At 52.8% G+C, this 14522-nt stretch overlaps 6 protein-coding genes across 6 annotated transcripts; 3 read left to right on the top strand and 3 right to left on the bottom strand.

The window, feature by feature from the left end:
- The first annotated feature begins 1 nt into the window (after nucleotide 1).
- Nucleotides 2-1995, top strand: EI97DRAFT_437852 (uncharacterized protein). The gene has a single exon (XM_033799422.1). The coding sequence runs from the start codon at nucleotides 413-415 to the stop codon at nucleotides 1706-1708; it is 1296 nt and encodes a 431-aa protein (XP_033648964.1). The 5' UTR covers nucleotides 2-412; the 3' UTR covers nucleotides 1709-1995.
- On the bottom strand, nucleotides 1969-2590 carry EI97DRAFT_471202 (uncharacterized protein; the record flags this gene model as incomplete). Its single annotated transcript, XM_033801821.1, has 3 exons — nucleotides 2210-2590; nucleotides 2046-2150; nucleotides 1969-1995 (listed from the first exon to the last, which is right to left on the bottom strand). Exons 1-3 carry the CDS (start codon nucleotides 2270-2272, stop codon nucleotides 1969-1971), a joined length of 195 nt encoding a protein of 64 aa, XP_033648963.1. The 5' UTR covers nucleotides 2273-2590.
- Nucleotides 2591-4636: 2046 nt separating this feature from the next.
- EI97DRAFT_462837 (FACT complex subunit spt16) lies at nucleotides 4637-7994 on the bottom strand (the record flags this gene model as incomplete). Its single annotated transcript, XM_033801309.1, has 6 exons — nucleotides 4637-5748; nucleotides 5802-7227; nucleotides 7278-7436; nucleotides 7491-7612; nucleotides 7670-7754; nucleotides 7815-7994. The coding sequence occupies 6 exons, from the start codon at nucleotides 7992-7994 to the stop codon at nucleotides 4637-4639; spliced, it is 3084 nt and encodes a 1027-aa protein (XP_033648962.1).
- Nucleotides 7995-8228: 234 nt separating this feature from the next.
- On the top strand, nucleotides 8229-10063 carry EI97DRAFT_471200 (mitochondrial carrier protein-like protein). Its single transcript, XM_033801820.1, has 3 exons — nucleotides 8229-8863; nucleotides 8914-9132; nucleotides 9184-10063. The coding sequence occupies exons 1-3, from the start codon at nucleotides 8517-8519 to the stop codon at nucleotides 9845-9847; spliced, it is 1230 nt and encodes a 409-aa protein (XP_033648961.1). The 5' UTR covers nucleotides 8229-8516; the 3' UTR covers nucleotides 9848-10063.
- Nucleotides 10064-10189: 126 nt separating this feature from the next.
- EI97DRAFT_446615 (uncharacterized protein) lies at nucleotides 10190-12190 on the bottom strand (the record flags this gene model as incomplete). Its single annotated transcript, XM_033800040.1, has 1 exon — nucleotides 10190-12190. The coding sequence occupies one exon, from the start codon at nucleotides 12188-12190 to the stop codon at nucleotides 10190-10192; it is 2001 nt and encodes a 666-aa protein (XP_033648960.1).
- Nucleotides 12191-12872: 682 nt separating this feature from the next.
- EI97DRAFT_428239 (uncharacterized protein) lies at nucleotides 12873-14153 on the top strand. The gene is made up of 3 exons (XM_033797242.1): nucleotides 12873-13063; nucleotides 13118-13239; nucleotides 13294-14153. Exons 1-3 carry the CDS (start codon nucleotides 13004-13006, stop codon nucleotides 13775-13777), a joined length of 666 nt encoding a protein of 221 aa, XP_033648959.1. The 5' UTR covers nucleotides 12873-13003; the 3' UTR covers nucleotides 13778-14153.
- Nucleotides 14154-14522: the final 369 nt, after the last annotated feature.

Genomic DNA, 14522 nt, shown 5'->3' with positions numbered 1-14522 from the left:
AAGCCTAACACGTTTTTCACTTGGGCAGACAGACAGCGAAGCTCTTCTGCAAGCTTGTGCACACCGACTTCCAAGATATGATTTCCGACTGGTGACTAATGGCGACTCTGTACTTTTCCGGCCCAAAGCCGACTTCTCTCTGGGTGCACTATGACGCACGGCCTGCTTATCCGGAGCCTTGGTAGGGATTCGGAAATGGATAGCTCGAATGGAAAAGGGTGAAGTACTCTGTGACGAAGAAATATGACTCCCTCAAGTGCTTGCAGGGTGCTGGCATCAGATTGGGAGCACGGACAAGGTATATAACCCCATCGCCAGGGCAATCTCACATGCAGAAAGCATCGGAATTTGCGCGTCCCAGTTCCTTTACAATTGAAACCCTACAATGCATGGCCATTGCGCGTCACGGAGCATGTCCTCGAAATCAAGCCTCAGCGAGGCGATGGCGGCTGTTGGCCAACAAGATGATAATATCCAAGCCGATCGGGATCAGGAACGTGCATCCATTACAGTAGACCCGAGCTCCATGATGGAGCAACCGCAGGAAGAGAAAAATCGAGACGGAGCTGACGATCAACCGGATGACCGATGCAAGCGACGGTTCCGAAAGCCTCGAACCGTCTTACGCTCATTGACTTGGCTTGTAAAAGACCAGTGGTTTCTCCTAGTATTCGGACTCCTTATCCTCATCTCCTCCCAGGTGCAAGTTCCAAAGTCACAACAGGGCATTAAACGACGAGTCATCACCTACCTCGCGGTGTCGGTGATCTTTTTCGTCAACGGCTGCACACTTTCGACGCGGGTCTTGATGGATAACTACCTTCGATGGCGCGTACATATTTTTGTACAACTCCAGTGCTTTCTTCTAACTTCGGTGGTGACGTTCGCCGTCGTCAGTTTGTGCGCCACGAACCCACACTTTATGGATCCATGGCTCCTCATCGGCCTCCTTTTCGTCGGATCCGCTCCCACAACGATGTCTTCGAATGTGGTCATGACCCGCCAAGCTCACGGCAATACGGCCCTAACCATGGTTCAGTCCATTATTGGGCAGTTTCTGTGTCCTTTTCTCACCCCTATCCTTCTACAAATGTATCTCTCCAGTGGAGCCTGGTACGCAAAAGTCCTGGTCCAAGGGGATAATTATGGCGAGATCTATCGTCGCGTCTTCCAACAGCTCGGTCTCTCGCTCTTTATCCCCTTGTTTGCTGGCCAAGTCGTACGAAATCTGTTCCCGAAGCCCACCCAGACGGTCTTTGTGCAATGGAAACTCGCGAAACTCTCTTCCATTGCGCTCTTGACTTTGATCTGGCAGACGTTTGACCAGGCATTCGGCTCGGGTGCTTTTGAGGAGGTCCGGGCGAGCAATGTCGTCTTTCTGGTCTTCATGTCCATAACGCTCTATTTCCTCTGGTTGGGCCTCTGTTTTGCTGCGTCGATTATCTGGTTGCCGAAAAAGGATGTCATTGCTTGTTGCTATTGTTGCCCTGCAAAAGCTCTGGCGCTGGTCGTCCCGCTCAGCTCGGTCATGTATGTCAACGTTAGTACCATCGAGCAAAGTAAGCTACAGATACCGATCATCATATTCCAAGGTTTCCAGGTTGCAGTAGGCAGCGTTCTTACAATGGCATTTCGGAAATGGGTTCGGCCCGACGAGAAAAAAGAGTGCGCGGAAAAGGCTTCTGGAGTTGACACATCCAAGGCTTGACGAGTTGGAGTTTGGATCAAAAGGGGGCAGAGCATGCTTTAGCATTTATGGTGATGAAGCCAGGGCGAACTTTATGACGCTGACGCGCTTAGGTACCAAGATAAATTCCTCCATCACCGTTCCCTCTCTACTCAAGATAGGTGCTTTTGCCGAGGGGACGAAAAAGGAATGGGCCGACCGTGTCTTAATAACCAGATATACAAGAATGAAGAATAGTGCCGATAGTAGAATGATGAAATGCTCGTCGCCTCTACGGCCTGTTATGTGCAACAGCAGCCGTTCGGGACCTTTGATCGTCAACAACCCTACGCATCCCAGACGGCGCATGAGAACTTACACAGCGGCATCCTGCCCACTCTTCGCAAGGGCACTCGACGCAAGGTCCCGGGAACATGTTCCCTTTGGCATCCCTCATCTCCTTGGTGGAGCGGTTGAGGCTGACCTATGGTTGTGGTCAGTCTTGCGTGTCTACCCTAGGTACCAACTACCCGATCAACATACCGCAGCTGGTGAAGCAAGAGCCAGAGAAGCCGATATAAGGACTATAAGAGCAGAGAAGTTCATGTTGAGTGTGGTAGGCCAGATATTCCGCTGGATATCTCCGCTTGGTCCAAGAAAAGGGTGTGTGTGTTCAAGGAGAGCAAAGGGCCTAGAGCGACGTCCCGTGTCTTAAAGAGTGACGGATCTTGTCCATCACTCTATTTATGTATGTGGATCGAGCATGTACCCCTGCGACGCTTCCTTAGATGGCATCGATTTTAATTTCTAGAGATTGCCTGTACCAAGACCGACTTCCCCGCCCTCGTGGCAGACCAATTTCACCCGTGGCAATCTATCTGCGCTTGCTGCGTTCCGGAACCCCACCACCCTGGTCGATAGCACGGGTTTGTGAGTGAACACGTCCCCGGGTAAATGGTAGCAGATTGCTCGGCTTCTAGGAAGTGACAGGTTGATATAGTCTAGGTACCACCAGAGATCCCGCCAACTACTGTTCAAGGATTCTCCTCTTCGTATTATTTCTGTCAGGAGTTTTAGCCTCAGCAAAGTAAAAGGCCTGGGTGGGCATACATAAATCTCGGTGTGCGACGAATACAGCGAGGGTCCCGAAAGTACAACTTCACACCTCTCGGATCCATATCGACCTGGCTATCGACCTGCCTATCGCATCAAAGCTTGTCGTCTCTAGCTTCACTTTGTGCTCACAATCTCTCGGCTACGGCCGAATGTGGACTGTCACACCTGCCACGTGCCATCGCTCCCCTCGCGCATGCCACGCATGTGCACTACCCTTCCTCTACCAGTACTACATTCTCTTCACTCGAGGCAAATAAAAATCGTGTTGTCGGCGTAGGGCTTTTGGGATTCTGGACATCTGACACTCGAGGAGTCACCACAACCCGTGAAGAGCCCAGACACTCTATTCAAGATGTATTTGTTATTGATATTTCAGGCCACTTCTTTTCTCCATCTTGCAAGCGTAACGCCTAACCTACCCCGGCTTGCTGATGCGTGGGCATCACAGGGGCAACTGTTTGCTGCCGGGAGGTCATCACTGTCATGTCCTTTACGGTCCACCACAGCTGAATGTCGCTTGTACCTATCCCACGGTCCAGACCTGCGATCCATCCTTTGAATCCTTTCGGCAACTGGTTGGCGTTCGGAGTACGAACTCTCTCACCAATTTCTACAATCCATTATTGGATCTCGAATCCCACGATTAATAAAGAAGGAGACATTACGGGCTAATAACTTACTTCAGATGTAACGAACTCTCAGCGAGACGCCAAACCGATTACGACAGTTCCCTTGGTCCAGCTTACCCTACCCTATTTAGACGAGGCAATATCTACATTCAGCGAACGGTGACCCAATGCATTCCCCCACCGCTCCCACCGACCGGGATGCGTGGCCTGTCCAGAAAGCTTCTCGGGCCCACGATCCGCACTCGAGAATAGGATCCAACTCGTCGCGCATAATGCAGCCATGTACCATCCGTAGTCTCGCTCTTATCAATTGCCTATCCAATTCGACATCGTTTGCTACCATAGCAGCGAGCTTGACAGTCGAAATATATATATCGAATACCGTGTCGTATCGAAAGTTAGTAGATACCTGGAACATTGGTCGCAGAGAGGGCAAGCTGTGCCTCTTGTTGCTCTCTTGAACTGTCGTTTTAGGATACCATCTAAGCTGTGCATATTGTATGGCGCCTAAACTGCGTTTTCATTGCCGGCAAGCTGGATCTGGGTTCTTCGCTTCCTGACAAGTGGCCGTGATACGATCTTCATCCCCAGTCCGTCTAGGAGCAAGTAGTAGCCGCAGTTCCAACGCGCCAGTCCCTGGGAACAGCGTCGCGAAAACTCCCCAGATCGCTGCACGTTCTCACTCCTCTACCCTACAGCATTCTATACCACACATGTTCTCCAATAAGGATTTATCTGCTAGGCTGCACCCAGAAGGCTGAAGACCGTGTCTTAAAGTACAATTAATTTCGGCAACCTCATCCATATCACATCCAAACTGGAACCTACCAAGCCCTCGTTGACCCCGAGTGCAAAATTAGTAGGAAAACGCTGTTGCCCAACCAAATGTACCACTGATAGGTATATCCATAGTGGAAATCCAGCCCGGAAAAAAGCCGCTTTGACGTGTGCGTCGAGGCTGCTGATGAAATTCGCAATGTCGTTTGGTCTGTACTGTTTGATACCGATCCGTATGGTCCCGCACCGAACTCCTATCTTGTGTTCCATAGCGCAGGAGTCCAGGAAACAAAAACGAAGAAATCCCATAGTGCAAAAATCGGAAGAAACCCAGATCACTACTGCGCCATACCAGCGACCAAAACGGAAACCAATCGCTATTTTCGCTCCAGCTTGTGGGAAAGGGCCGCTGCAAGATGGGGAACAGACGATGAACCGTTCCATCCACCTACCTCTTCCTCTTCCCGCTTTTCCCCTTTCTGTCATCATCACTCCCATTCAAGTGACTCTCCCTGTCCTTCTTCGCTGCCTTCTTCTCGAGCTCATCCCAGTCCTCTCCCTCTTCAGACAACTCCTCTTCATCTCCCTCATCGCTCATCTCGTCGGACGCGTTCTCGTCGAAATCGCTGTCATCCTCGCTAGATTCGGACGCATCTTCAAGCTCGGATTCGCTGACTTCAAAGGCAGACTCCTCCTCCTCTTGATCTTCATCTTCATCGTCAGATTCCGTGTTGAGGAAGGACCAACCGCCATCGGCGAAGAAGGCGTGCGGATCCGACGTCACCGTCTTCATAATGGTGGCCCAGTTGAGGTTGAGCGGGCCCTCGGAGAAGGGAATGTCGACGCTGTCGAGCCAGTCTTTGACCGGGTCGAGCGACTCCACCGGGATCGTGTTGATGTGGACAGGCGGCCGATTGAAGTCCTTGAAGACAATGACCATGTCGAAGTTGCGGAGGCCGAACTGGACGCGCTCCAGGTGCACAATCTCGATTTCCGAAAGAGTGATGCAGGTAAAGGGTGGCTCGGTGAGCTGGACGAGGCAGTCCGTGGTCGGTTGGATGAGGACAGAGGATCGGGACGGCACACCGTTGAAGCCCAGCTCACGGTATGGAATATCAACTGACACGTTTTCGTTCCGGCCGGCATCAGCAATCTTCTCGGCGAAATTCTTGAATTCTTTGTCCAGCTGGGCTCGCCTCCTCCGCTCTTCCTGTTCTTGCTCGAATTCCTCCTCGTCACCAAATTTATGGCGTCGCTTCCTGTTACCCGTCTCATCGAACTGCATCTCTGTGGCTTCGCGAACAAACTGTACGTCCCTTGCCTTCTTCTTGCCGATCATGATGGGGTTCTTCAGGTGGACGTGAATGATAACAATGAGTTCGTGCTGCGAGGGCTGGAAGAAGAGGTGTTTGATGTTGCTGAAGAGGATGTCGACCTTGATTTGGCCCATGCCGTGAATATACCGGAGACCGTTTTGGTGGATCTCGACGGTGCCAGGCATGCGCTTGCCATCGAGTGCTGGCCGCATGAAGACCAAATCCAAAGTAGCGGGTCGTTTATCTAAACATGGAAGATTAGTTATCAAATCAGTGCTTGCACGAGGGGTTACCTACTTTTCAAGGGTATGAGTTTATCTTGTTCGACCACATCCTCCATCTGCTTCTTCTCCTGCTCCCGTCGAACCACCTCCTTCTTCAACTCGGTAATATCCCGAGTAATATTTTCGATTCGTTCGATATCGTGCGAGCGGAATGTCAAACTGCGGATGAAGTGGGCGTTTGGATCTTCGAATGGTTGATCGTCTTTGCGGCCAACGCCCTGACCAGGGGAGAGGAAGTTAATACGTAATGATGTGAAGTCATTCTCAGGCGTGTGAGAAGCGTTCTTGATAGTGTGAATGTGAAAAGGCACAGGCCGTCCCATGATTGGGAGGATGACGGTGAGGTTCTTTTTGTCGACGAGGATTTCCAAGTTGGCCACAGCGGATGGCAGCTGATTATCGCGTTTGTAAGACTCAAATCTTTTGAATTTCTTCTCCTCGGTGCCATTGAGCGCTTTCGCACCCAGACCGTAGGTCTCGAGGCCCTGCTGCTGCTTTTTCTCATGCAACTCTTTCTGATGTTGCCGTCGCATTTCTTCCTTCTCTGCATCCTGATTGGTAGCCCGCTCATGCCGTGTGCGCGTCGCGGTTATGTTCGTCTTCGCGATAGCAGGTCTTTCCTTCTTCGCCTTGGGCTTCTTCTCCTCCTCGTCCTCATCTCCAAAGAAGAAAGAGATCTCGTCAAAGTCGGACGGGGCGTCCTTGGTAAATGCGACGCCATCGCTAACACCAACGCGCACGGTGTCGCACAAGATTAGCGAGTACGTCTTGCTCCGCTTATCCTTCGCACCAGGGAACTCTAGGTCGGCGAAACTGGTGCTAACAACCAGGGTCATACCATCCTTGAGTGTGCGGGTGTTTTTGCCGCTCAACAGAAGGGTGCCGTCCTTGTTCTCCGTTCCGATGCCATAGCCAACATTTTTGGGGAAATGTTTCTCCAGTTCGGGCTTCTTACTCTTCACCATATTGAGGGCCCTGTTGTAAACATCGCGAGCGATTACCCCGGCCTTGATCGACTTTATGATAGTTTCGTGTACGGAGAGCAGCAATTTGTAATTCGCCTCGTGTTCTTTTCGTTGGGGATCAACCATGTAGGTGCGAGCGACAACGCAACCATACGTCTGATAGCGGAGACCAAGCGCAGCGACAATCACGCCAGCATGTAGATTGCTCTCGTCGGGCTCATTGTTGAACTTCAAGTCGTAGTTGCCGCCGCTTTGAACCGTCGGAGCTAGGCACCAGTCGAGCTGCATGGGGTCGAAGCCCTTAGGGAGCTTTTGCTTCTGGAAGAAACCAGTATCATCGATTTTTTCCGACACCTTGTTGGCGAGCGCTTTGTGGGTGATCTTCCTGTCCTGGTCCAGGATGTCGGACATTTCCTCGACGAAATAATTCGTGAGAACGGCGCTAGAGGCTCGTGATGCGTCGCGCATGAGGCGCTGTAGGGGGTTAGCCACTTCCTCGGCAACAACGCAGACCTAAAACCTACCAGCTCCCTCTCATCTTTGACGGATAGGGCTGCATTGGATAGGATGGGAGCCAGGTCGACCTGATCCTCTTCCTTGATGTCTGCAGCCTGGAATGCCGCCTTCCACTCATCCGCAAAGCCGCCGGTTGCGTTGTCCTTCTTCAGGATGGCCACCTTCTTCTGAGCAGTGTCAGTGTATCATGGAATCGCCGTTGGATGCACCGCTGCACTCACGCCTGCGTTCTTGATGGTCTCGACGCATTTCTCAAACTGCTTCTTGTTCTCCTCCGGATCCTTGCCGCGGACGATGATGTCCACTGCCACCTTGCCACCCTTGAGGGGCTCCAGATACGTCGCTGCCACGCACTTCGGTTAGCGATGCCGTTGATGCCTTGACAGTTGGTGGCAGGTACCTTTCTTCTTCGTTGTGACAATCTGCAGGAGATCCGGTGTGAGAATAAACAATGTGTGGGGAAACTCGTAGCCCAGTAGCCATAGCTGCGGGAGAAGGCCCAGGTTAGCTTACCGCATGCGCTCATCTAGCCATACCACACTTACTTGAAAAGCAGCGGGCTTCAAATAGCTGCCGGGATCGCTCGCCTTTCCAACGACGGTGGCGATGGAGGCGGCGCCGTTGAAGAGCTGGTCGCCAGATCGCTTGTCGGCCTTCCACTGAGTGACGAACTTCTCCAGGCGCTCGTGGAAGAGCTGCTTGTCGATAACGATGTCATCAGCCATGATGAGGGCAGGCGAGGCAGTGCCTGCGCAGCGGTGGACGGGCGAAGTTGAAGGTGGGTTGGAGTGAGAGGATGGGGAGGTGGACAGGAAACTCGCACTGGATGGATGGATGGACGGCTGCTCGAGAGTGAAATGAAATGACGGCGACGCGACTTTGCGGAGGCTTGGCAAAGAAGCCCGTGCGCGCGACGCGACTTTGTGACCTCTGGAAGCCCGAAGAGAAGAGCGCTCACCTGTGGTTGTTGAGAGAACTTCACGACAGCCATGATCACGTTCGCTCATGTCGCGGAGACGGCGCATGTGTACCTCTCATTCGCTAACATACATCGCCTGTAGGCCCAGATGATAACGGAGGCCTCGCGTCCCTGAGAAGCTCCGCCGCCATCTATTCAAATCCCGCTCCTCCTCCGGTGGTACACCAAGTGCTCCCCGCAGAGCTCTCCAGCTCGCGACCCATCCTTCACTGATCCACCATCCATCGCCGCAACGAAGCCTTCTTCCCTCACTGTATAATGATATGAGATGACAGCAAGCTCCAGCACTCGCCCTGCTGGAGTTGCGCCCAAGGACGATGTCGATGGCTCCTCCCAGCCAAACAAGGGCAATGCATCGACAGGCGTCCAGGCAGCGAGCATTCGAGCCATCACTGCGCGCGCCGTCGCCTTCTACTTCAGAGCTCCCGTAAAGGCCTTCTTTCGTGGCCGCATCGACTATCTGGGATATGCGCGCGCCATCAACCCCCATCTCCAACGAGCGGAGGGGTGGTCCTGGCGAGTCACTACGCCAGCACTGCTGGCACACGCAGTCAAGACGGAAGGATGGAGCTTCATTCCGAACCAGGTGCTGCCCCCGCTACTGGCGAATACCTTGTACGTTGAATGGCCTGTTCGTCTTGACCTCTGCTGCTAACCCTGCCGAGTATCGGCGCAGTTCTGTATACGGGCTACCTCCAGACGCTGAACGTCCTCCACGAACCCACTGCGCAGCAGACGAAGCGGGTATACCCTCCCCCACCCGTGACCGTAACCTTCACAGCCGGCCTCATTGGCGGAGCCATCCAATCCCTCCTCGCCGCCCCCTTTGACGCTCTCCAGGTCCGCTTCCGTACGGCCGACATCCTCCATGGCCACTACAAAACGTTAGCTCTTCCTTTCTAAGCAAAGGGCAAATAACTAATATAAAGTTATAGCATGTGGCACTACTCGGCACACAAACTCCGATCGATAGGCCTGCGTGGCATCTTCGCAGGCTGGACCCTCAGTTTGCTGAAAGACTCCCTCGGCTCCGCCCTCTTCTTCGGCACCTTTGAGACCGTCAAATCCCAGGCCTACTACGCCTTCATAACCAAGTACTACTCAAGCCGCACTCGAGACGCGCTTCTGGGATCCAAGAGTCTCATCTCTGCTCCAGCCCTGGATGAATCCGATACCCGCCCTGTCATCAAACCCCACTACGCCATTGAGCCAGCCTTCCTCCTCCTCGCCGGCATGTCCGCTTCCATCACCTCGCAGCTGATCCAGCACCCGCTTACGGAGTTGCAAGATATTCACTACCGCCGCTTGGAAGCGTTAGATTACCAAGATGCGCACCAGAGCGCTTCGCGGCCCTCGCGCATCATGCAGCGGTACTATCACGCCTATGAAGAGACATTTCGGCAGTGCAAGAAGTTGGCCAAGCGCCAGGGTGGCTGGAGGCGCTACTTGTACAGAGATTTCTGGATGAGCACGATCAGGCAAGTGCCGAGTACGAGTGCGGGCCTGATCGTGTTTGAGTTGGTGAGGAGAAAGTATGCGTTCGAAAGTGAGGAAGAGATGATGATTGAAAGAGAAGGTGTGAGAATTTTGTTGACATAGGACGTCGATTCCAAGCGAAGACAGGCTATGGACATTTAGAATTGGGATGCATTTGAGCGCAGGGCGAAGATACCCATCACCTTGATGGTATGATAGACCTCTTTGTAAGTGGACCGGACCGCATATTGTATACTACGAATTATCGGCATTGCTTCAGGTTATAGACAGGCATTAGAATAGGACGTATTATATCCCGTATCTTACTATCACCCCACGAAAGCACTCAAGGCATACCCTCACAGCAGTTCTCTCCCTCAGCCGTCTTTCTTCCCGTGGGCCCGGCGATCACCAATTGGTCGCCTTCCCTCATATGGAACATAAAGGACAAGATCGCAGACAACCTCACCCCCACCACGCCCACACGACACGCGCCTCAAACCGCTGCCACAATCTCTGGCCTACCCACCACACCCCAGGCGGTCTCCTGACCCCGTGGATCCGCCAGATTCCGCTGAGCAGCATCCAACCAATCAAACCCCAGCCCGCGTAGGTGAAGGTCATGACGCTGTGGTATTCTTCAGCATCGCCGGGCAGGATGGTTTCTGGTGGCTGGGCGGCATTTTTGGCAGTTGGGAATGGTGGAAACGCCGTTGGCAGCGGTACAGCGGGTGACGAAGGATATGATGCGGGCGGGAAAGGAGGATGGGGAACCAGCAGTTCTGTGGACGAGGGATTCTCCTCGTTACCGTCAGTAATTGTGGCCGTTGCCGATGGTGTCGCCGTCGATGTTGAAGTCCTCATCCTTGTCGTAATGGGAACGCTCAGCATGCCGGTGGGAGTTGTAGTTGTGTGACTTCTGCGAAGACTTGTCAACGATGTCGGCTTGCTACCATACGAGGTGACCACATTGAAGAACGGGAGGAGCTCACTGACGTTGAACGCACTGCTCGAGGTTGTGTTATACGTTGTCGGATCGTGAGTTCTGGGCTTGATGGGGGGTGAAGGCGCAGTTGGGGGCGGCGTTGGAGTAGACAATGATGAAGAAGGCATGACAGACTGCTCAGCTGCACAGCCCTGTATTGACGAGCGCATCTGTTTCCAAGGCCACCAGCCGGCCCAGTCCGCTCCGCCTACAGTCGAGAGAAGGGTTCCGGGACGCGGGGCGGCAGCGTTGGACGGGTCTTGCGTCGATACCTCACTTTGGCATGTGAATGGGCCCAGAGCGGTTTGTTCGCCTCGTTGCATCATAGGATTTGGTTCTGATAGCTCGTCCGGTTCATAGATGGGAACCATGAGAGTTGTGGTGGTGACGTGTCTGCGTGTTCGAACAGGAATACCGCCAACACTGCCCAAGCGCGTGACTCTGCGACCATTCTCCGCCTCGTCGTCCCGGTTGGGGTGGAAGAGGTGCGGCAAAGGCGTGACAGCATGGACCGAGCCGCTTGCAGAAGAGGGGTGAGATTTAGAAGGCTCCCAGGGTTGTGGTGTAGAGGTGCGTCTGAATGGAGTCCCCATTGCTGTGAGTGCTGTAGACTGGGAGGATCGTGACAACGTCGGGGTAGCACGAGGCGCTGACCCGGTGGACCGCGGAGATGTTGATGGCGAGTTTGACGGTACTCTCAAGCTCTGCGTGATCGTTCCCGTAAACAGAATTCTTGAAGGCGTGCGACTGCGGAAGGGGTTTGAAATTGAAGAGGATGCCCAAACTCCTGTCGTTCCCACTGGTCGCATTGTCGTCGGCTGTGATTGCCACGGCTTTCCTGGCATATCTCCATAACGTTCGCAGAATTGCTTCATAATGTTCAGAGTAACAGGAACTTCCAACTCATACTCATGATTGCCCACGTAATATACTATCAGAACCTGATTGTTTTCCGTCCTCAAAGCGAAATTCGTAGGCTCCGCCGTAGGAAGTGTCAGTGTTGATGGCGCCACTGGCCAAACCTTTCCGGGAGTGATGGTCCCAAGCCAGCCTGGAGGTGTAGGAAATACACCAGTGGGATCTGCCCTTGATATGTCGATACACTTGTTGCGTAGGATATCACGAGGGAACGACATCTCGAGCACTGTTTCGCTGCCATCCTTCAAGAAGCGAAAGAGAATTTCCCGCTCGGTAGAACTGGCCGCATATACCGTTTGCACTGGATCCAAGGGCAGGCTCATCGTTGTGCTGGCCCATATTTGTGAGGTTGGGCTCCCAGTTACCGTGGCAGAAGGTTCGACTATGGCGAAAATGGGGAGAAGAGGGATGTCTTGCGAGGGAGCGACAGCAAGAGAGGAAAACAGGGTTAATATTGGTTCAGCAAGCCGCATCTTCTCATACAGCCTGGAGCAGCGAGTCGAGTCCAGAGTGGGCATGAGCATGCGATAAAGAGGGAAAAAATAGCCGGCGACTAGTTCCATGACCTTGAACTATGTGAATGGGAAATCTCAGCGCAGATGTATATGTCACATATAGAAGCTGGGAGATCAAGTGAAGAAAACAGTTCTTTCGCGCGCGCCAGGTGAACTAAACTAAATGGACAGTGTGGACAGATGACACCATTGAAGGATGTAACCCACCCTTTTGCGTGAACTTCACAAAACTACATCGGTGATATAGGCAATGTAGGTGTATGTTGAGGTCGCACCGCTGTCCCATTAATTGTTCCGCGGAACACATCCGCTGCGTTGTGTCTGAACAGGCGCGAGTGCATGGGATGAATTGAACGCGAGAAGCAATACGGAGCGGGAAGTGATGATTGGACGGAATGACCATTCTGTAGACCACCTATATGCATGCGGACATGGGGCATGGAATGAATACCCTAGGGAAATCCACCGACATTTAGGTGTGGGTTTTTGTAATGTAGTACGCTAGGTAAAATGTGCGAGTTTGAATAATGGATTCTTTCCTGGGTACGCCGCCGAACATAAGGAGATGCGTCAAACCTTTCAATACTCACAATTCCTTGCCAATTCGACCGTATGCATGGATCAACATAGCGGTCGAAAACGACCACGGTGTCTGTCCCTGGCACCCCCGTGGCTGGGGCTTAGTCTAATGCTGACTGCAGGCAGTCAGTGGCATCCCAACTTCTCCTGCCGCTCATCTCCTACTGTTTTGCATTCTCGTCCTCAGAAGCTTGATGGGACCATAAGAGTCCGGCAGATTTGTCCTACTTCTCCTGTATCTCAATTCCCGGTGCTGAGAGGCGTCGCCCCACGGACGGCCCAATGCCTACGACGGTAGTTTTCACGAAATTCCAGACGGCTGGAGGGGCCGCCAGACAAAGCGTACGCCCCACATCTATCATGTTCATCTGGATAGCTACCGACTCTCTTTGACAGGTGATTGACGAGCTCGGGAAACTGAGCGATTACGTGAAAGAGAACGAAGGGGGCTGCATTCGTTATGCAGTCACGATTCCCCGTGACCAAAACGAGGGCAAATCCGTCTACGTGATTGAAGAGTAAAGTATCTGACGCATCGGGGCGCCGAATCCGTGGCTAACGAAACCCTGCAGATACACTTCGCAGGAGGCATTGGATGCGCACACTGGGTCCAAAGCTGTGGCAGAGACGCTGGCCTACTTTCAGGAGAAGCCCGCTCTCTTTTCGGGTCCAATGGAGGTTGCAGTGACGGAATCATCGTCTGCCTTCTCCAGGAGCAAGATAGCCGAAGCCAGCGACCCTTTCATTGCATATGCCGAGATCGGCTATCAAGACGGGACCATTCACGGAGCACTTGAAGGTTGGAGTGCTGTGACGAAAGAAACGCAAGAGAGAGAATCGGATTCGCTGGCCTACTACATCGTCAAGGACAAAGAAAACGACGTGACCATCAGGACATTTGAGGTGTACATCAGCGAGGCGTATTGTAGAGGAGTGCATTTCAAGAATAAGGCGGTTTTCGAGAATCGGGCGAAATATGGGGACATTCGAACATACTTTCGCCCCGTGTTCCTGAAGCTGGTGGCGGGATGGTTGGGCCGGAGTGAGGATAAATGAGTAGCAAGACGGGGCGCGTTGAGGGAGGAGGAGATGATTCCCCTAAGATATTCAGCATGTTGGAGTGATAAACAAGATGCTGCTCCAAGTGGTGTAGATTCGAAGAATAGTCCAGCCCTGGGGGAGATGTGAGAGAGGAAGAGGGAGATACGAGGCTGAGGTCAAGCCACTGTACCACAGTATTGATGCTGCCAATAATACCTTGACTCTGATTGGAAGGTGCTGGCTGCGCCCCAACCTTACCAGCCGCACTGTGCCACGCGACGACGGTGTGGCAGCTCCAACTTGAGACGCAGTTGACTTCAAAAGAAAGGGGGGAGCTGCTGTACACAGTTCGTCGACTAATAAAATATTGAGGAAAATGCTTGGATGACACTGGCCAACAACAAGTCGTGGCGCTTGGTTAGCTAATCGGGCCCCGACGGGTCGCTTATATAATCGAATTTTCCTGCGGAAAATGCCCCCTGCGCAGCAGGGGGCCTACACGCTCAACGCGAATGAATAGCTCAACAATAATATATCTTCTACACCCTATTTTCTGCAGCAATTACACGTTTTTGTGATAAATATGCTTCACAAGCGTTCATCCGATTATCTCCAGGTTGCCTCAGCTATAGATGATGCAGTTATTGAGCTGCACCGCCACCCGCGCCCAAATATTCGTTCATACGCGTCTGTTCACAACCTCCCATACCAGAGGCTTCTTAGGGCATATAAGGGTGGAAAAAATCGCTCTACGCGTACG

This window comes from Westerdykella ornata (assembly GCF_010094085.1).
Source record: "Westerdykella ornata strain CBS 379.55 unplaced genomic scaffold EI97scaffold_59, whole genome shotgun sequence".
In the NCBI taxonomy this organism is placed as follows: Eukaryota; Fungi; Ascomycota; class Dothideomycetes; order Pleosporales; family Sporormiaceae; genus Westerdykella; species Westerdykella ornata.
The sequence above is the reverse complement of the archived record's forward strand: the minus strand, read 5'-3'. Positions and strand labels throughout refer to the sequence as shown.